The sequence below is a fragment of the Macrobrachium rosenbergii genome, chromosome 2 (genome assembly GCF_040412425.1).
Source record: "Macrobrachium rosenbergii isolate ZJJX-2024 chromosome 2, ASM4041242v1, whole genome shotgun sequence".
NCBI classification, from domain to species: Eukaryota; Metazoa; Arthropoda; class Malacostraca; order Decapoda; family Palaemonidae; genus Macrobrachium; species Macrobrachium rosenbergii.
In genome coordinates this window covers 39,865,513-39,887,928 of record NC_089742.1, presented here as the reverse complement: position 1 = coordinate 39,887,928, position 22,416 = coordinate 39,865,513, and the positions used below count along the sequence as shown (strand labels likewise).

Here is a 22,416-nt window from a genome sequence, read left to right as displayed (position 1 = left end):
ATAGGAAGGGTTTGGATACCTTTTAAAGGTGCACATTGAAAAATAGTGATTATTATTATTGTTTTTGTAAATCTATATGGAACAGACCAGTGGGTTAACTCTACAATTAAGCCTCCATGAAATGGAAGTAACATATTGGTTGAAGAAAATCTTCCCCTGAGAAATTTGTGAAATGAGCTTAATTCAGTACATACGAAATTCCGAAAATAATAAAGCTACCTAAATGACCTAAACAGCGCAGTACACCTTTAAGGGAACTCTGCAGGCCAGAGTCAGTCAGGCTCACTATTTTATCTCCGCTGTCACACAAGAGTTTTGGGATTCAATGAGGTATTCCAGAAGAGGGAGAAGCTTTCCTGCCTTCTCTAGATAACTCTGTCTGAAGTTCAGCTGCCATGCATTAAAGTCCCTTCACAGCGCTGGTGGAATCTGGGTGTGTCAATCGCGATAATTCCTATTAATGGGGAGATACATTTCAAGAAGATAATTATTTGTTCAGCTGGCTCCTCAGTTGTCCCCATCTCATTGCTTTTTGCACCAAAATCCTAAAGTGTAGAGGAAGATTCCCTTAGGGGAGAAGTACTGTCATTGCACCTCATTCGGTGCTCTGTAGACATTACTTTATATTCTTTGCTGTGTCCTTTGTCCCTAGTAGCTGTAACCTTTCATTTCTTTTTTTTTACTCATTTGTATCCTTCTTCCATCTTACTTTCCACCCTCTCACAGCAATTGTTTCATAGTGCAACTACGAGGGGTTTTCCTCCAGTTACACCTTTAAAACATTTTTACTCGCAATTTCCTTTTTACTTGCAATTTCCCTTTTAGCGCTGAATGACTTCAGAGGTCCAAGCGCTTGGCCTTTGGCCTAAATTGTATATTCCATTCCATTCCATTCCAATAGAGGAAGTTTTTTTTTTTGAACGTGCGACGGGCAAGAGAGGAAACTTGTCGATGGCTCTATTCAGGAACTCTTCCCTAACCTTTTTGTAACTCGTAGGTAATTTTAATTGGCGTCCTTTAGTAAGAGAATCCCATTGTTCTGTCGACACATAAACGGGAGGTATGTTTATGAAGAGATATACAAGTCTAAGAATTTTTAGGTTTCTTAATGCTGCGTAGCTTGAGTCCCACATTTCCCAGAAGGTCTAGCATCTCCAGTTGTTACGTATTTTAAGAAAATATAAGTAAGTCCCTTATGAAATTTGTAATTACTATCATTATGTTCGCCTTTATCATCCATGCCATTGAAGTTCCAAAACTCATGACATTGAACGCATTAATAAATTCACTTCCACTATAATACTGTTCCTTCCACAAATAGCAATGCGCTGTAATGTATGAGGTTTTTGAAAACGACTTGAGTGAGTAATTGGGGTTATCTGGCGTCGTGACCGCTGAAAATGACTGACGTAACCTAGTTATTAAACATACTAAACTTCAGCACCGTCATCATGAAAGCCTCAGACCTTATTAAAAAAAAAAAACTGTGGAATTACTAAGGTCCGACAGGCAGCCAACTCCACGAGTCAGTATATGAACGAATTTTATAAAGAACGAAGAACATTTAATATGAAAACGATCCTAATTTGCTTATCTTGGTCTAGCGGCGTTTGTAAGGAAATTCTTCAGTGGCGGTGAGTGCATCCTAAATCAGTTAGCGGCGCTTGGAACTCCTTGCTGCGCTAACTTAAATCTCTTATATTTGAAAACGTCTTGGAAGCTAAGCAACATTAAGTAGAGGAAGGCCCCTTTGCCAGTGGACGTACCTTGGCACCAGGATCTGTTGTGGACCAATCCACGTGCTCCTTCTGTAGGCATTTCTCCTTTGTTATTATCCTTAGTCCTGCTGCTCTCTTTATTGTCCCGCGAAGGAGCTCATTTAACCGTTTAATTGCTCTCTTAATTTCCTGTTGCTTCGAACGTCTCTGCAGAACTCTCTGATTATCTGTTCTGTAAAGAAGTTTAACGACAGCAATTAACTCATTACAGAGGGAATCAGGGACAGGTTTATCCTCTAAATTGGGTCCTTTCAGCCATTAAGGATTAGAATTAAGTGAGACAAAGGGAAAAAACTGTTTGAACTAGAATTGGCTTGGCTCTAATCATCTCTCGCCATGAGAATCGATTGGAACGAAATCCTGAAAACTGGCAGTGTAGCATTTATTAACGGGACGGGGATGTCACCGGCGTTGCACTGCAATCCCGACTCGGGGACTTAAGAGTACTCTTCTGTCGACATAATATCGATTGCTTTTACTTTACTGTGCATTGCAGTAGAAGTTTTGGTCGTATTTGTTAAGACGTTTGGTTGCAACAGAGTTAGAGACAGTTTGGTTTTTTGAGAAATTACCCCAATTTCTCGAATCTGATTTTTCGAGAAGTTACCCCAGTTTCTCGAACCTTTGATTTTTCGGGAAGTTACCCCAATTTCTCGAACCTTTTGCTTTTTGGAGAAATTAACCCCAATTTCTCGAATCAGATTTTTCGAGAAATTACCCCAATTTCTCAAATCTGGTTTTTCGAGAAATTATCCCAGTTTCTCAAATCTGGTTTTTCGAGAAATTACTTCAATTTCTCGAATCTGGTTTTTCGAGAAACCGCCACAATTTCTCGAATCTTTGATTTTTGGAGAAAATAACCTCAATTTGTCGAATCTCTTCGATTTTTTGAGAAGTTACCCTATTTTCTGGAATCTGTTCGATTTTTCTAGAGTACCCCAATTTCTCGAATCTTTAATTTTTCGAGAAAGTACCCCAATTTCTCGAACCTATTTGATTTTTTGAGAAAGTACCCCAATTTCTCGAATCTGATTTTTCGAGGAGTTACCCCAGTTTCTCGAACCTTCGATTTTTCGGGAATTACCTCAGTTTTCGAACTCTTGATTTTTGGAGAAATTAACCCACACTCCTGGAATTAGATTTTTTCGGAGAAATTACCCCAATTTCTCGAATCTGTTCGATTTTTCTAGAGATTACCCCAATTTCTCGAATCTGTGATTTTTCGAGACAGTAGCCTAATTTCTCGAATCTGTTTGATTTTTTGAGAAAGTACCCCAATTTCTCGAGTCTGATTGATTTTTTGAGAAAGTACCCCAATTTCTTGAATCTGTTGAATTTTTAGAGAAAGTACCCCAATTTCTTGAATCTTTGATTTTTCGAGAAATTACCCCAATATCGCGAACTTTTGATTTTTGGAGAAGTTACCCCAATTTGTTGAATCTGATTTCCCAAGAAACTACCCAAATTTTTAGAATCTTGTTTTTGGAGAAATTACCCCATTTCTCGAATCTGATTTTTCGAGAAATTATCCCAGTTTCTTGAATCTTTGATTTTTCGAGAAATTACCCCAATTTCTCGAATCTGTTTGATTTTTCGAGAAAGTACCCCAATTTCTCGAATCTGTTTGATTTTTCGAGAAAGTACCCCAATTTCCCGAATCTGTTTGATTTTTTGAGAAATTACCCCAATTTCTTGAATCTTTGATTTTTCGAGAAATTACCCCAATTTCTCGAATCTGTTTGAATTTTTGAAAAAGTACCCCAATTTCTCGAATCTGATTGATTTTTTGAGAAGGTACCCCAATTACTCGAATCTGATTTTTCGAGTAAGTATCCCAATTTCTCGAATCTGTTTGATCTTTTGTGAAACTACCCCAATTTCTTGAATCTTTGATTTTTCGAGAAATTACCCCAATTTCTCGAATCTTTGATTTTTCGAGTAGCCTAGTTACCCCAATTTCTTGAATATGATTTTCCAAGAAACTACCCCAGTTTCTAGAATCTTGTTTTTCGAGAAATTACCCCAATTTCTCGAATCTGTTTGATTTTTCGAGAAAGTACCCCAATTTCTCGAATATGATTGATTTTTTGAGAAAGTACCCCAATTTCTTGAATCTTTGAATTTTAGAGAAATTACCCCAATTTCTCGAACCTTTGATTTTTCGAGAAGTTACCCCAATTTGTTAAATCTGACTTTCCAAGAAACTACCCCAATTTCTAGAAATTTGTTTTACGAGAAGGTACCCCAATTTCTCGAATCTGTTTGATTTTTCGAGAAATTACCCTAATTTCTCGAACCTTTGATTTTTCGAAAAGTTACCGCAATTTCTCGAATCTGTTTGATTTTCCGAGAAATTACCCCAATTTCTCGAATTTGGCTTTTCGAGAAATTACCCCCAAATCTCGAATCTGTTTGATTTTTCTAGAAATAACTTCTTTATTATTATGAAGTGGTTAAGGCAACTGTCAGATGCAGGCTCAGTGATTTCCCTCTTGAGATAATCGGGCCTTTTTTTTTTCTTTATTTCCCCCATCACCACATTCAGCCTTTGTGTTTCTTGCCTTCTGTTACTACGTTTGGGATTTCATTCACAAGTTATCTTTAGAAGATACTACTATTTCCTTGTTTATGTAAATTCCTAGATGTTCAACGTAAAGCCATTTTCCTTGACAGTCATGGCCAGGTTTCATACCTCAGCTAGTATGAAGACTCACCAGCAGTGCGTCGAACCTCTTTCCTTGTGTGAGTGCATGCTGTGTTCCATAAGGCTTCACCTCCTGCTTGTATAGTGGCAGCTTATGGCATTTCTTAATGTCACCTATCCAATATCTGACCAGAGCCGGCTTGCGATGATAGATGGATACAGAACATACATTCGCTTTATTACTAGTCTTTTGGTCAACAGTATTAAGCAAGTTTGGGTTTATAACAATATATATATATATATAGAACTTTTATATATAACTGTAAATATAACTCTATGTAAATTTATTGCTCCAAAAGAATTCGGATTTAAAACAAGCTGTCTTGATTCTTATAAGAGACCATTCTATACAGTAGGTAGATGGGTGGGGGGAGGTGGTATATGATAATGCAATTCGTGTCGATTTATTTCTATTAATACTGTACAATATCTGCTCTCATAAATACTCAAGGAGAAGATGGTCGATATTATGGAACTTACAGCAACAGAAGTGAAAGTGCAAGACCACATGAAGTAAACGTGAGGGTGGTTGACATATTGTTGATGAATCTTGTGTAGGGGACGCAACAGCAAACCAAACAGATAGACTTATAAAGCTGCATACAATAAACACAAAAGCAGACTGATATTGGACATATAAAGATGCATACAATAAACGCAAAAGCAGAATGATATTGGACATAATATATAAAGCTGCATACAATAAACGCAAAAGCAGAATGATATTGGACATATAAAGCTGCGTACAATAAACACAAAAGCAGACTGATGTTGACATATAAAGCTGCGTACAATAAACACAAAAGCAGACTGATGTTGACATATAAAGCTGCGTACACAAACACAAAAGCAGACTGATATTGGACAGGTTATAAAGCTTTCATACAATAAAACGCAAAAGCAGAATGATATTGGACATATAAAGCTGCGTACAGTAAACATAAAAGCAGACTGATATTGGACATATAAAGATGCATACAATATACGCAAAAGACGATAACACGGATATTGGACATAATATATAAAGTCGCATACAATAAAACGCAAGCAGAATGATATTGGACATAATATATAAAGTTGCATAATAAAACGCAAAAGAATGATATTGGACATAATATATGCCAATAACAACGTAAAAGCAGACTGATATTGGACATAATATATAAAGCTGCATACAATAAACGCAAAAGCAGAATGATATTGGACATAATATATAAAGCTGCATACAATAAACGCAAAAGCAGACTGATATTGGACATATAAAGCTGCGTAAAATAAACATAAAAGCAGACTGGTATTGGACATATAAAACTGCATACAATAAACACAAAAGCAGACATATTAGACATATAAAGCTGCATACAATAAACACAAAGCAGACTGGATGTTGGACATACAGTTGCTACATATAATAAACGCAAAGCAGACTGGTATTAGATATATAGCTATGTACAATAAACACAAAAGCAGACTGATGTTGGGCATATAAAGCTGTATACAATAAACACACAAGCAGACTGATGTTGGACATATAAAGCTGCGTACAATAAACACAAAAGCAGACTGATGTTGGACATATAAAGCTGCGTACAATAAACACAAAAGCAGACTGATATTGGACATAATATATAAAGCTGCATACAATAAACGCAAAAGCAGAATGATATTGGACATATAAAGCTGCGTACAGTAAACATAAAAGCAGACTGATATTGGACATATAAAGATGCATACAATATACGCAAAAGCAGACTGATATTGGACATAATATAAAGCATACAATAAACAACTAAAGCAGAATGATATTGGACATAATATATAAAGCTGCATACAATAAACGCCAAAGCAGACTGATATTGGACATATAAAGCTGCGTACAATAAACATAAAAGCAGACTGGTATATAAAGCGCGTACAATAAACATAAAAGCAGACTGGTATTGGACATATAAAACTGCATACAATAAACACAAAAGCAGACATATTAGACATATAAAGCTGCATACAATAAACACAAAAGCAGACTGATGTTGGACATACAAAGCTACATATAATAAACACAAAAGCAGACTGGTATTAGACATATAAAGCTGCATACACAAACACAAAGCAGACTGGATGTTGGGCATATAAAGCTGTATACAATAAACACACAAGCAGACTCCTGTTGGACATATAAAGTTGCGTACAATAAAAACACAAAAGGGAGACTTGATGTTACACATATAAAGTTGCGTACAATAAACACAAAAGCAGACTGATGTTGGACATATAAAGCTGCGTACAATAAACACAAAAGCAGACTGATGTTGGACATATAAAGCTGCATACAATAAATACAAAAGCAGACTGATATTGACTTGTACATTATGTAAAAAATAACGGGCAATAAGACGTGGCTTGACAGAAGATATATCTGCGCTGATTCAGTTAATGATTTCTGTAAGTGTCAATACACACGCACGCAAAGCCAACTGACGTGAGTGGCAATGCTTTAATGTTTCTTAAACATTGAAAAGTTTTATTGGAATTGAGATAATCGGAAATATGCTCTCTCGGAGAAATTACTTCCTAGTCATGAACATAGTGCTTATCAAATCACACACACACACACACACACACACGTATCTATAATTTCTTCGAGAGAGCACATTTCCGATTATCCCAATTCCAATTATACTTTTCAGTCTTTAAGAAACATTAAAGCATTGCCACTTACGTAAGTTGGGTTTGCGTGCGTGTATTCACATAGAAATCATAAACTGAATTAACGCAGATGTATCTGCTGTCATGCCACTTGTTATTGCCCGTTATTTTTAAATTGTGTACAAGTCAATATCAGTCTGCTTTTGTGTTTATTGTATGCAGCTTTATAAGTCTATCTGTTTGGTTTGCTGTTGCGTCCCCTACACAAGATTCATCAACAATATGTCAACCACCCTCACGTTTACTTCATGTGGTCTTGCACTTTCACTTCTGTTTCTCTTAAGTTCCATAATATCCACCACCTTCTTGAGTATTTATGAGAGCAGATATTGTACAACGTTAACAGAAATAAAGCGACACGTATTGCACTATAATATACCACCACTTCCCCCCACCCAGCCATCTACCTACTGTACAGAACGGTATCGTATACAAAGCAAGACAGCTTATGTTAAACTGGAATTCTTTTGGCGCAATAAATTGAATGCCTTTAACTTCAAAGGAGAAGATTCCTCATACTGTATTAGGAGACAATGCCTCCTCAAAGGGTCTACAACCAAGAGGACACAATACGTTAGTGTCCAGTTACTAGTTTTTCCCAGAACAGTGATGTGCATGTTTTATGTTAGTTAAGTTAGATAAGTCTAAGTAGTCTTTTCGTTTTGTTCGTGCTTAGAATTCTATTTGACTAATTATATGGCAGTGATGTCCTGCCGACCCTGTCTACCTCAACATTTTACAGTAACGTCTTTCTTGGTTTTAATTAACCAGTGTCACTGGTGGGTGGTTTTTGTCAATTTTGATATAATTAGGTTTGTTAATGGTCAAAGAATAAATGGAAAAAATTCATACCTATAGCTCTGTAATTTGGAATTTGCTACCTACGTGTGCGTGGTTGCGGGTATCAAGAAGGATTTACTTTTCTTGAGTTCTGCACATCAGGATTGAAAGCGCTAACATCTGCGTGCTTCTTTCAAGTTTTCAACTTAATGGATGTCAGGTTTTCAGCGCGTCGCGACGCCAGGCGAATCAATAAATCAATTCATGCGGCAACTCGATTTTCAAACCACGTGAGTTTTCCAACGTAGCCGGTGCGTGTTATTGACCCTGGCGAGTGCTTGCTCATTCTACCCTTGTGCTTTTGCACCCCCGACCTGCTTGTCAAGGTGGTGTCGGTACGCAAAGTCTGACCTCGTGCTGTGTGCCACTTAATCCTGTAGTGACATTAGTTCATGGCGAAGTTTATTGGTTTTTCGGCTCCTTGTATCTTGCAGTTGCTTTCACGATCCTCGATACCTGTTTGCAAACTGCCTCTTGCAACGCTTGGCTGTACCTTGAGTCTGTAGTTCATTTAAAACAATTATCATCACCAGCTGAAGGTTGCTGTGTCCCTAGGGTATTGTAGAAGGTATATACTGTACGTCAGTGATGATTCGTCGAATCTTTTCACTCCTTTTTTCTTTCATTTCCCTTCCCTTTGATGGTATGTATTTCTTATGAGCGTTTGAGCAGGTCACGCATATTAAAGACAATTTACATTTATTTTAACATTTTGATGTACATTTACTGTGTTTTCCTCATGATTGCGGATGTAATTTTATTCTTGGAAAATTTAAACTAGTTCTTCAAGCCATACTGTTGTATGAATGTCGCTTCTGACTTAATGCTAATGAAGGTTCGTTCCTTGGGCCGAAATTTGTTTGCTTTTACGATACAGTTCTCAAGTTAACTGAAGATATTTGGTATTAATTTTTATGTGTACTTGAAGAGGAATGCTAATTTTTTATCAAAGGGATTATGTTAGGTGCCATGTTTGTGTGTGTTTGTCTTGAAGGTAACATGGTAACGCTCAAAAAAAAAAATGCGCTTATACACGTGTTTGCCTGTCAAAAGACCTTGATATTCATGACGATTTATCATTGGATTCCACGCCACAGTAATGAAGTAAGCTTTTTGACAAAACGTGCTTGATAATGCATCTTTTAAGGAACCAGACTGCTAACGTGCAATGGAATAGGGTTTTTTCCCCAGTTCTTTGGCGTGTTCAGTAGAAGGCGTTTTAATGGAAATAAGTGGGTCCAGGAGAAGTGATTACACGTGGCAATAACGTACATTTTCACATAAAAAAAGGTCTCTTTATAATTCTAATCCGCACGCGAACACCGATTTGGAATAACTTTATATTTCTATGGTAACCCGGTATAGCCTTTTGAATGTGCAGTCAGTGTACCTCTGATGGTAGATTTCTCATGTCAGTTTCTCTTTGTGTGTCTCTTTCTCCCTCCAGTCTTGTATAGAGAGAGAGAGAGAGAGAGAGAGAGAGAGAGAGAGAGAGAGAGAGAGAGAGAATCTATGGGCGCGTAAGCGGTTTCGTGCACCTTTGAAATTGGTCTCGTATGGTGTTCTCACGCAATTTGTTTTTTTTTTATTTCTCGTTAATTGATACCTTGCGAAAGTACGTTACAAGAGGATTCTCTCTCTCTCTCTCTCTCTCTCTCTCTCTCTCTGCAGTATTACTAGTAGTATAAATAGACAAAGGAACCAGCTCCTGTATGTAGTGCATGTAATATTTAAAAACGCAAAATCAATTTGCATATCACTTTGGTTGCATATCTAAGGCTTGAGTAACTTACGATGTTTGAAGTCAACTGTAGTTAATAAGAGATGTAAGGGAATGTGTTCTGTTGTATTTGTCAAAACTAGAATATTTTCGTGCCACTTCCGGTGCCTTTAGAAAACTTATTATTATTATTATTATTATTATTATTATTATTATTATTATTATTATTAACAGAAGCAACAAAATACCAGAAGTAGGAAGACATTATTATTATTATTATTATTATTATTATTATTATGTGTATTATTATTATTATTATTATTATTGACAACAACAACAACAACAAAGCACCAGTCATAGGGAGACATACTTGCATCTTTAGATTACAACTTCCGGTGTATTCGTGACACTGGATATTACGAAACATTCCGGAAGAATGGCGAGTTTAAATCATTTCCCGTAATGATGTTGTTTAACATCATCGGTGATGAGGAGTCTGCGGGTGAGGAGGGTGAAGGTGAAGGTGACGGATGGATGTGGATGAGGAGGGTGAAGGTGATGAATGATTGTGGATGAGGAGGGTGAAGGTGACGGATGGATGTGGGTGAGGGTGAACGATGAATGATTGTGGTTGAGGAGGGCAGCGTGAGCGAATGATTGTGATGAGGAGGGTGAAGGTGATGAATGTGGGATGAGGAGGGTGGCGTGATTTCTTGATGGATGTGGATGAGAGGCGCATGGAAGGTGGGAAGTGATGTGATGAGGAGGGTGGAAGGTGTGATGGATGAATGTGGATGAGTGGAGGTGAAAGTGACGGATGGATGTAGATGAGGAGGGTGAAGGTGATGGATGAATGTTGATGAGGAGGGTGAAGGTGACGGATGAATGTGGATGAGGAGGGTAAAGGTGACGGATGATTGTGAATGAGGAGGGTAAAGATGACGGCTGGATGTGGGTGAGGAGGGTGAAGGTGACGGCTGGATGTGGATGAGGAGGGTGAAGGTGACGGATAGATGTGGATGAGGAGGGTGAAGGCGACGGCTGGATGTGGATGAGGAGGGGGCAGATTTGCTGGATGTGGGGATGAGGAGGGTAAAGGGTGATTTATTGATGATGAGGAGGGTGAAGGTGACGGCTGGATGTGGATGAGGGAGGGGTGAAGGACGGCTGGATGTGGATGAGGAGGGTGAAGGTGGACGGGCTGGATGTGGATGAGGAGGGTGAAGGCGATGCTGGATGTGGATGAGGGTGGAAGGTGACGGCTGGATGTGGGATGAGGAGGGTGAAGGTGATGAATGTGGATGAGGAGGGTGAAGGTGACGGATGGATGTGGATGAGGAGGGTGAAGGTGAAGGTGGCAGCTGGATGTGGATGAGGAGGGTGAAGGTGACGGATGAATGTGGATGAGGAGGGTGAAGGTGACGGCTGGATGTGGATGAGGAGGGTGAAGGTGACGGCTGGATGTGGATGAGGAGGGTGAAGGCGACGGCTGGATGTGGATGAGGAGGGTGAAGGTGACGGCTGGATGTGGATGAGGAGGGTGAAGGCGACGGCTGGATGTGGATGAGGAGGGTGAAGGTGACGGATGGATGTGGACATGAGGAGGCATGGGTGACGGCTGGATGTGGATGAGGAGGATGAAGGCGACGGATGGATGACAGAATGCCAAGACGTGCTGGAAGAGGGTTGTGTTGAAGTAGTTGATGGCGGTGCAAGGAGAGCACATAATAACCGATTCATTCATAACGAGGTATTTGATTATTATATATATATATATATATATATATATATATATATATATATATATATATATATATATATATATATGTATATGTATATATATATATATATATATATATATATATATATATATATTATATATATATATATATATATATATATATATAGAATTATATATATATATATATAGTATATATATATATATATATATATATATATATATATATATATATATATATATATATATATATATATACAGTATCATAGATTAAATCACATTTGATTTTGTATGTATATTTAAGACAATTTGTTGATATAATTGTAGTTTGTTGATATAATTGTGGACTTTTGATTTACAACAGTTTAATCACGACATTGTGAATTTCTTGGCCTTAAAATGAACACTGTATCTCTACCCTACCTTTCGGGCGGAGACAATAAATGTGCATTAGTTACCCAAATACCATTCTCCGTAGGGTTTGTAGTGCCGTCAGTGCACCCCATACGGTGCGTTGTAGGCATTACTGAAGGGTCTTTGCAGCGTCTCTTCGGCCCCTAGCTGCAGCCCCTTTCATTTCATTTACTGTATCTCCATTCATAGTCTCTTTCTTCCATCTCTCTTTCTGCCCTCCTAACAATTGTTTCATAGTGCAACTGCGAGATTTTCCTCCTGTTACACCTTTAATAACTTTTTACGTTCAGTTTCAGCGCTGAATGACCTCAGGGGTCCCAGCGCTAGGCCCCTGGCCTAAATTCTATATTCTGTTCTATTCTACTCCCAAGTACCATTGGATCCTTACTTATACAGTAAAAACGAAACACCTGGAGGTATAAATTCTAAACAAGTGTCTCGGGAAAAAGTCATTTTGAATCATTTAAATATAAATGGAATGCATAACAAATTGTGCATTCAAGGACTCGACCTTTTAAATGTCAGACACTTGAAACTGCTGCATGTTAGAAGACCAACGATATCGGTTTAATTAAGAAGATTAACAATGCTATATTTATATGAACATTTGTCATCTCAATATTGCATAGTTTTAACCGTGTGTGTGTATATATAATATATATACATATATGTAAATAATATATGCATATATATATATATATACCTGTATATATATGTATATGCATATATATATATATATATATAATATACATATACATGTGCATATATGTATATATATTTTATATGTATATATATATGCATATATTAATATTTACATATATGTATGTATACAGTACATAAAATGTGTATGTGTATTTGCGTATGTGTGAATATGCTACATTACTTTTCTTCTCGGAATAATTATATTTTGACTGGATTCTGAAATATGAATGTTTTAAATGACGTTTTGTAGATTTAAATGATCATGAATCATTCGCTAGATCCATCCATCCTCTGCCCCATAGAGGGGTAGTGACGTCAGTGCACCTCACGCGGCGCACTGTAATCATTAGCTAAGGTTTTTTACAACGTCCCTTCTGCCTTTGCTGCAACCCACCCTCTCCTAACAATTGATTCATAGTGCAGCTGCGAGGTTTTCCGCCTGTCACACCTTTGAAAACCTTCTTTACTCAGTTTCCCTTACAGCGCCCAATGGCCTTGCAGGTCCCAGCACTTGGCCTTTGGCCAAAATTCTACATTCTATTCTATTAACAATTGTTTCTAAGTGCAACTGCGAGGTTATCCAGCTGTTATACCGTGAAATCATCGTTTACTGTTTCCTTTTCATCTCTGAATGGCCTTAAGGTCCCAGCGCTTGGCTTTTGCCGTAAATTCCATATTCTGTTCCATCCACCGTCTGTAGGACTCATCCCATCCGTTCCCAGCGACTCCCCCCCCTTCTCTCTATTTCTCACTCTTTCTCTCTCTCTCCCCTATCCACTTTTTACATTCCTTCCCCTCCCCTCTCTCTCCCTCATCCGCTTAAATTTCTTCCCCCCTCTCTCTCTCTCTCTCAGATCTCTCTCTCTCTCTCTCTCTCTCCCACGTAGATTCCTTTCTCTCTCTCTCTCTCCTCTCTCACACCCACGTAGATTCCTTTCTCTCTCTCTCTCTCTCTCTCTCTCTCCACCCACGTAGATTCCCTTCCTCCAATCTGTCTCCTTCCTTCTTCTACTCTCGAGATTCCTTCCTCTTCCTCTCTCTCTCTCTCTCTCTCTCTCTCTCTCTCTCTCTCTCTCTCTCTCTCTCTCCACCCACTTATTCCTTCCCCAGTCGGGTGGAGTGAGTGGCGACGTTGAAAGACCTTCTTTGATGGGGATCTTGTGGCAAGCAAATTTCGCCGGAGATTGAGCTGTGTCCCGTCGGTGGATGATTGAGGTGATTGAGCGATGAAGCAAGTTACAGTCTCTCTCTCTCTCTCAGTACTTTACCGAAATAGATTATTTGCTCAGGGGTTGTTTTTCAACTTCATGAAATGCCCCATCATACATATCAGAAAGATATGTTTAATCATGTATCTCTCTCTCTCTCTCTCTCTCTCTCTCTCTCTCTCTCTCTCTCTCTTTATGATTAACCGAAGTAAATTATTTGTTCAGGTGATCCTAACCAACTGAAATTTTTCCGTCAACCTAAAAATTAAAAAAAGCTGAATCATGCATTACTTATCTTATCTAACTGCATGGTATGTTTGATTAGAAATTTAATAAAGTTCAGCCTGAACGCTTGAGCAAACAATTTGTTTATGTAAGCTTAGCTGACGGCTTTAGTCATTTTGAGGAATTAATATAAATTACACCTATTGCAGTGGAGGTGGTTTTTATCACATATTTGTCTAAATAATCTTCTTTATCATCCCTGTAAATAATAACACATTGTTAGTTTGTGCAGTATATTATCGCAGAGTATGTTATTTCTGTGACCACCTCTTTTTTTTATCCTATTCCGTCCATAATTAACATAGTTAATAATTGTACTGTACTGTTAATAATTAACATAGTTAATAATGGTATTGTAGTGTTAATTATTGTATCTGCGTCCTCTCCCAGTGTGCTCTTTCTTGTGAGCAAGAACTGTTAACGTGAAAGGAGGGTACTTTTAATGAGCCAGTAATGGGCGTTGATGGTTGGCAGTGGTCTTATGCCAGCACTGTGTTTTAGGTTTTATTCGAAGGGTTTATTTACGTAGATTTGTTGTTTAATAAAAAAAATTCAACAACGATTACGATACTTGATAGCATCAATAGGTTAAAAAGATTTTAAGTGAAAAAAAATCAGTTGAAGAGATCTAGTTCATAGATTGCTAATCAATGCATTAGCAAGTCTGCGGTTGTGTGGAGTGAATTTTTAATTGAAAGATGTCTGTCGTATTTCTTCGTTAATTATTTTGACCTTCGTTTTTCTGGTTAATTATTTTCACTAGGATAATTTTGTGACTTCCGTGCATGTTACTTAGATTTCGTTTTCTTCGTTAATTATTTCAGTTTTTTACGTCTCCCCTTTTTAATTATTCTACGTTATTCTTTTTGATTATCTTTTTACCTTCCTCGTCAACGTTGATTATTTTAACGTTTTTTCGTCGTGAGTTATTTTGATTGTTTTGTTTTCTTTTCCATCTTCCTTCTCATCGTTAATTATTTTTACCTCTTTTTTTCTTCGTTCATTATTTTGATTGTTTCTCTTTTACACCTTCCTTGCCATCGTTAATTATTTTGACGTCTTTTTCTTAGTTAATTATTTAGATGGTCTTTTTTTACCTTCCTTGTCATCGTTAATTATTTTGACGTTTTTTCGTTAATTATTTTGATTATTTTTTAATTTTCACCTTCCTTGTCATCGTTATTATTTTGACGTCTCTTTCTTAGTTAATTGTTTAGATTTTTTTTTTTACCTTCCTTGTCATCGTTAATTATTTTGACGTCTTTTTCGTAGTTAACTTATTTGGTTGTTCATTTTTCACCTTCCTTACCATCGTTAATTATTTTGACGTCTTTTTCTTCCTGAATTATTTTGAGTGTTGTTTTTCTTTCCCTGTCATCGTTAAATATTTTGACGTCTTTTTCTTCGTGAATTATTTTGATTGTTGTTTTTCCTTCCCTGGCATCGTTAATTATTTTGACGTCTTTTTCTTATCAATTATTTTGATTGATCTTTACCTTCCTTGTCATCGTTAATTATTTTGACGTCTTTTTCTTCGTTAATTATTTTGATTGTTTTTTTTTATTTTTCACCTTCCTTGTCATCGTTAATTATTTTGACGTCTTTTTCTTCGTTAATAATTTGGATTGTTTTTTACCTTGTCATCGTTAATTATTTTGACGTCTTTTTCTTCGTTAATTATTTTTTTTTAATTTCTTGTCATCGTTAATTATTTTGATGTCTTTTTCTTAGTTAATTATTTGGATTGTTTTTTACCTTCTTTGTCATCTCAATTATTTTGACGTGTTTTTCTTCGTTAATTATTTTGATTGTTTTTTTTACCTTCCTTGTCACCATTAATTATTTTGACGTTTTTTTCTTCGTTAATTATTTTGATTTTTTAAAAATTTCTCATCTTGTCATCGATAATTATTTTGGCGCCTTTTTCTTCGTTAATTTTTTTTTTTCACCTTCCTTGTCATCGTTAATTATTTTGACTTTTTCTTCAGTATTTTTATTTTTTTACCTTATCGTTAATTATTTTGACGTATTTTTCTTCGTTAATTAATTTGATTGTTTTTTTTTTTTCAATTTGTCGTTAATTATTTTGACGTCTTTTTCTTCGTTAATTATTTTGATTGTTTTTTTCTTTTTCACCTTCCTTGTCATCGTTAATTATTTTTCTTTTTTTCTTTTTCACCTTTCAAGTTAATTAGTTTGACGTCTTTTTTTTTCGTTAATTATTTTGATTTTTTTCTTTTTCACCTTCTTTACCATCGTTTAATTATTGTGACGTCTTTTTCTTCGTTAATTATTTTGATTTTTGTTCACGTTCCTTAATTATTTTAACATCTTTTTCTTCGTTAATTTTGATTTTTTTTTCTTTTTCGTCTTCCTTACCATCGTTAATTATTTTGACGTCTTTTTCTTCGTTAATAATTTTGATTTTTTTCTTTTTCACCTTCCTTGCCATCGTTAATTACTTTGACGTCTTTTTCTTCGTTAATGATTTTGATTTTTTTTCTTTTTCGCCTTCCTTGCCATCGTTAATTATTTTGACGTCTTTTTCTTCGTTAATTATTTTGATTTATTTTCACCTTGTCGTCGTTAATTATTTTGACGTTTTCTGCTTCTTTGATTATTTTGATTTTTTTCTCATTTTATTTTACCTTCCTTGTCATTGTTAATTAATCTGACATCTTTTTCTTACTCCTGTACTTCGTTAATCATGGTGACATCTTCCAATATTTGCATCTTTTATGATTCTGAGTACACTATGTTAATTAATTTTATTCGTTGTGAATCTGACTACGTTACCTTAATTACATTTATTCGTTATGGATCCGACTACGCTACGTTAATTTCCTTCGTTATTATGACTACGCTACGTTAATTACTTTTACTCCTTCGTAATGATTCTGACTACGCTACATTAATTACTTTTATTCGTTATGAATCTGACTACGCTCCGTTAATTATTAATTTTATTCGCTATGGATCTGACTACGCTCCGTTAATTACTTTTATTCGTTATGGATCCGATTACGCTACGTTAATTTCATTCGTTAATGAATTCTGACTACGCTACGTTAATTACTTTTACTCCTTCGTTATGATTCTGACTACGCTACGTTAATTACTTTTATTCGTTATGAATCTGACTACGCTCCGTTAATTATTACTTTTATTCGTTATGAATCTGACTACGCTATTTTAATTACTTTTATTCGTTATGGATCTGATTTCGCTCCGGTAATTACTTTTATTCGTTATGGATCCGACTCTGCTACGTTAGTTTCCCTCGTTATGATTCTGACTACGGTACGCTAATTACTCCATGATTCTGACACGCTTCTGTTGAAGCCAACAACACAGCAGGCCAGCGAGCCTATTCCTCCGACTTCCTTCTTCTTCTTCTCCACACAAGGTTAGGAACGTGGCCTCTCCCTCCCTCCCTACCTCCGTCCTCCCTCCCGTTAGATCTTCGGACGCGCTAGAACTTCGGACGGCCCCGAATCGCGGAGCTAATTTGAGTCAGGTCACGATCGCCGAAAGTTGTTTAGATGGAGTGAGGTCTTCAGGGTTATTTCTATGGGCCGAGGTCTTGAGTGGTACAACAGCAGCAGCAGCATACCGAGCATTGCAAGGAACTTGTAAAAGTGCGCAAGACGGATTTCAGCACAGTCGACAGAAGTATGTCGGATTTCGATCGCGTGTTGAAAAGTATGCAGGGCTGTTACAAGGAACTTGCAAGTGGAAGACTCACTTCAGCCCGGTTAACAGAAGCATGTTGGCGTTCCATCGCGTTTTGAAAAGTATGTGGGCCTATTACAAGGAATTTATAAAAGTATGGAAGATTCATGTCAGCACAGTCAACGGAAGCATGTCGGATTTCGATGCGGGGCTTCTCTGTATTTTTTTATTTTATTTTTAAGTATGCAAGGCTTGTGCAGTCCTCCCTTTAAAGTATGCTGACGTTTCGCTTGTTTCTGGGGCAGTGGGGCATTCTTTCAGACTTGTTTCAAGAGCGTGTCAGAATTTAGTCTTGCTTCAAAGAGTCTTAGTGTTGCACTTCAGTCTTGTTTGAAAAATATGCCAGAGTTCAGTCTTATTTTTAAAGTAGTTTTATTTCAGTCTTGTTTCAAGAATTTAGTTGTATTTCCGAGTATGCTAAAATTCACTCTTATAACTAAAGTGGTCAAATCATATTTCAGTCTTATGTCAACGTATGTTAATGTTGACTTTTAAAATAATATTTCTGTTCTGCTTCCAGAATGTTGATTTAAGTTCTCATAGATATTCAGTGGTATTTGCTATGGATATAAATATTCTTAAAATATAGGTCGTTCTTATAGGAGCGAGATGACAACTAGTTGTACTGTATATAAAAGAACGAAATAGTAATATTGAGTCTTTCAACACGGATAAGATTTACACCAGGTCGTTTTAAAGGGAAGCAATGCAAACTAGTAAGTTTTAAAAATAATCACATTAAAACTAGGTAAGGCTCAGAAATGGGATATAAAAACTAGGGAGTCTCAAGAAAAGAAAGTAACGAAGTCTCAATTCAATAAAAACTAGGGAGTCTGAAAATAAGGGATAAGAACTAGGTAATCTTAAGAGAAGAAAGCATCGAAGTCTCAAAAATAATTCAATAAAAACTAGGGAGTCTTAAAATAATTCAGTGAAAACTAAGGAGTCTTAAAATAATTCAGTAAAAACTAGGGAGTCCTAAAATAAGAGATAAGAACTATGGAGTCTTAAGAGATAAAAGCAATGAAGTCTCAAAATAATTCGGTAAAAACAAGGGAGTCTTCACGAGATAAGACCTAGGGAGTCCTAAGAGATAAAAAACAACAAAGCCCCAAAACACAATAAAGACTAGGGAAGTCCTAAGAGATAAAAAACAACAAAGCCCCAAAACACAATAAAGACTAGGGAATCTGAAGGAAACATTCAGAAACCTCCCTAGTGGACGCTAGCCAAGACCGCTCTGATTAATACGTAAGATTAGTCACAGAGGTGCTCACGGGCCCTTAAGGAATTGGGAAGTTCTCCTTGACCTTGATTCCTTATGTAATTGTATTGAAGTAGATGCCCCTGCTGGCGACGAAGGCACCGGTTAGTTAATTCTCTAGTGGATTTAGTGACTCCGGAGATTTCAGGAGAGGCATAATTTTACTGACTAGATACTGAAGAGAAGTTTAATTAGTAAATCCTTGGGATATTATTCCGGGTACGTTCAAGAGTTAGATCTGGTATTATTATTATTATTATTATTATTATTATTATTATTATTATTATTATTATTATTATTATTATTATTATTATTATAATCACTTGTGTGCACATTGCACAAGCTATGGAAGGCGGTTAACCACTTCAGCTAACTTTTTATTATTATTATTATTATTATTATTATTTTTATTATTATTGCACTAAATGTGTATACATTACAAGAGTGCAATTCATAAAGAACATGAAAATTTTGAGTAGGTTTCCACAGGGTGAAATGACGATTTTCATAATAAAAAAGGAAAAATATCACCACCCAGGCAAGGACGAAGCGAAAGAGTGACAAGTTTATACTGACACAGGCGTCGCTATAGAAACGCCAGAACAATGCAGTGTTTTCCTACGGGATGGAGACCATTGTCACACGTACGGTCTGCGACGGGAATTAATGTTGAAGTGAAATCGTCTCGTGTAGGCCAGTAGGAACTTAGTTCCCTGTAGATCATCAGATAGCCAGCCCGTAGCTAGGTCTTTGCTCACCTCTGTCCATCTGCACGCGCTTTCACTAGATAACTGGGGTTTACGGATTGAGTGAGGTTAATGTCGGAGGAGGCCATTCTCGTCTAACACACGGACACCTAATGAATAACCCACATAACCCTGCTCCTGAATGCTCAGAACCCACATAATCCTGCTCCTGAATGCTCAGAACCCACATAATCCTGCTCCTGAATGCTCAGAACCCACATAATCCTGCTCCTGAATGTTCAGAACCCACATAATCCTGCTCCTGAATGCTCAGAACCCACTTAATCCTGCTCCTGAATGCTCAGTTAAGTATATCTTAGTTTAACCAGACCACTGAGCTGGTTAGCAGCTCTCCTAGGGCTGGCCCGAAGGATTAGATTTATGTTACGTGGCTAAGAACCAACTGGTTACCTAGCAACGGGACCTACAGCTTATTGTGGAATCCGAACCACATTATGACGAGAAATGAATTTCTGTCACCAGAAATAAATTCCTCTAATTCTTCATTGGCCGGTCGGATAACTCCAATGAAGAACTGCTAGCCTGGCCTTTGGCCTTAATTCCATATTATACATTCCCCAGGAAAATTCCCCAGTTGACTTCACTAAATATTTTCCTATTTGGTATCACTAGTGTATTCAAACCGTCACAGAAGACGCTAACATAATAGGGTCAAAACATCAAATTGCGGTCCCAGTCTTGTACCGTCGAGAAAGCTCGATCCTAGGTACCTTAATTCCGCATGATAAGAATAGGTCCTAGTGGTTAGAGAGGCTATCTCTGGCTGGACGACGGCAAAAATAAACTAGGGCGGTCGTTACACACAGAACAGCAAGTTACGGATAAATATTACGTTATTATACAGTATTTGATGATCTTAAAATTTCGCTATAAAAAAATAACGTGTAGAGGGAGACACTGGTAGGAAAAAACTCATAATGCTTTTGAAAACGATTAAGTAAAGAGAGAGAGAGATAGAGAGAAAGTAAAAAAGAAGAAGAAGAAGAAGAGAGAGAGTGAGAGAGAGAGAGATGGGAAGCAGTTAAGTAAAAAAGAGACATTAAGTAAAAAATAAGAAGAAGAAGAAGAAGAGAGAGAGAGAGAGAGAGAGAGAGAGAGAGAGAGAGAAGATGGAAAACGATTAAGTAAAAAAATGAGAGAGAGAGGGAGATAAATTAACAGCGCAGATAAACATCTATGAAAAAGGGCTGAAAAATGGTTAACAAAGGCTTATGGTATTTTTAGGATTTGCTTTTATCCTTAGTGAATAAAGATAAAATTGTAACGATATAAAAAACCATGAATGCCAGCTTAAGATAAAAAAAAAAACCTAATAAATAGGAGTGTGATGTTTTGGTGGGATGTACAGTAGGTAAGACGAAGGTGTGTCCTCAATTACATTTAACTTGGTCGAAAGAGAGAGAGAGAGAGAGCGAGAGCGCGCAGTTGGGGGATCGGTCATTTATGCCTCCATTGAGGTAGAGGGTTAAGTAGGAATTTAACCTTGTCCCTAAACTTGCGAACTGTTGACCGGTACGTTGCCAGGCCACGATGATGGCGCCTTCAGATTCGTTGGCCTTGACTGTTAATGAAGCTGATGCGTAGTTAAGGTCAATGTCACACTTAAAGGTCAGAGTCAAAGGTCAGTTAGGACACCGCCTGAGGCAATGCGTTTCACAAACGCGTCTCTATCGTGATTCTTTTTAATATGGATGTCGCAGTTGATCATTCCAGAAGAAATATAATGACGTATTGTAATAAAAAAAAATTTAAGAATTAATATAATTGATAATGCATATATTATTGTTAAAAATGTAAAGTATATAATTGACCTGGGTATTTTACTTATGCTTTTCAAGAATCTCATTGCATCAATAAGTGTTTTTTTTTTTATTGCATCGTTGTCATGACATATATTGGCCTTCGTTATTGCAGAAATGTGAATTCATATGTGCAGTGATTAGTTAAGTGTCGCGAGCCTTTCTCAAGAGTTTTATGATACCATTATTCAGCATTTTACAGCAATAAAAATGGTTAGCTGCGCAAAATAAGGAAGTAAAATCCCACTCGACTCACGAATGGCTTGTCGTGTAGCCTGTGACCCTGAGTTCGTCTTGTGTTTTTGCGCTCTTGCGCGTGTCTGTTTGCGTGTGTGGGATCACGTGGATTTCTTTGGTTCGGTTCAGTGTTTTTTTGTGGTGGAGGTTTCTACCTGTGCTTCCAGAGCTTTGCCTTGGTCTCTCTTAGAATTAGTTTGCTGGTTTGCTGTCATGAGACATTTTGACAGAATTTGAAGCTGTTGGTTCGGGGAAAGGTGCGCATTTATTAACTTCATGAGCTGTATATACGTGAGGGTAAAGGGTCTTGTTTGAAAAGGCGTGGAACAGAGAAGTTGCTTATAGTATTGTCTCCTTTGGGTCAAGTCAGATTGAACCGGTTATTTTAGTGATTTAGCTTGCCATATGTAAGACACAAGTTCAAATCAGTTATGTTTTGTTATTTGTTTAGCTTTCCTTATGAGCAGCACAAGATCGAACCAGTTACTTTTGTTATGTAGCCTACTTTATTTACAACACGAG

The 22,416-nt window shown here is 37.0% G+C and overlaps 2 protein-coding genes across 9 annotated transcripts in view; one reads left to right on the top strand and one right to left on the bottom strand.

Annotated features, from left to right (window-relative positions):
* LOC136845440 (uncharacterized) overlaps positions 1 to 22,416 on the top strand; it is a 198,595-nt gene that overhangs the window by 22,909 nt on the left and 153,270 nt on the right. The window lies entirely within an intron of this gene.
* On the bottom strand, positions 10,227 to 11,492 carry LOC136842855 (uncharacterized). Its single transcript, XM_067110733.1, has one exon. It carries the CDS (start codon positions 11,490 to 11,492, stop codon positions 10,227 to 10,229), a length of 1,266 nt encoding a protein of 421 aa, XP_066966834.1.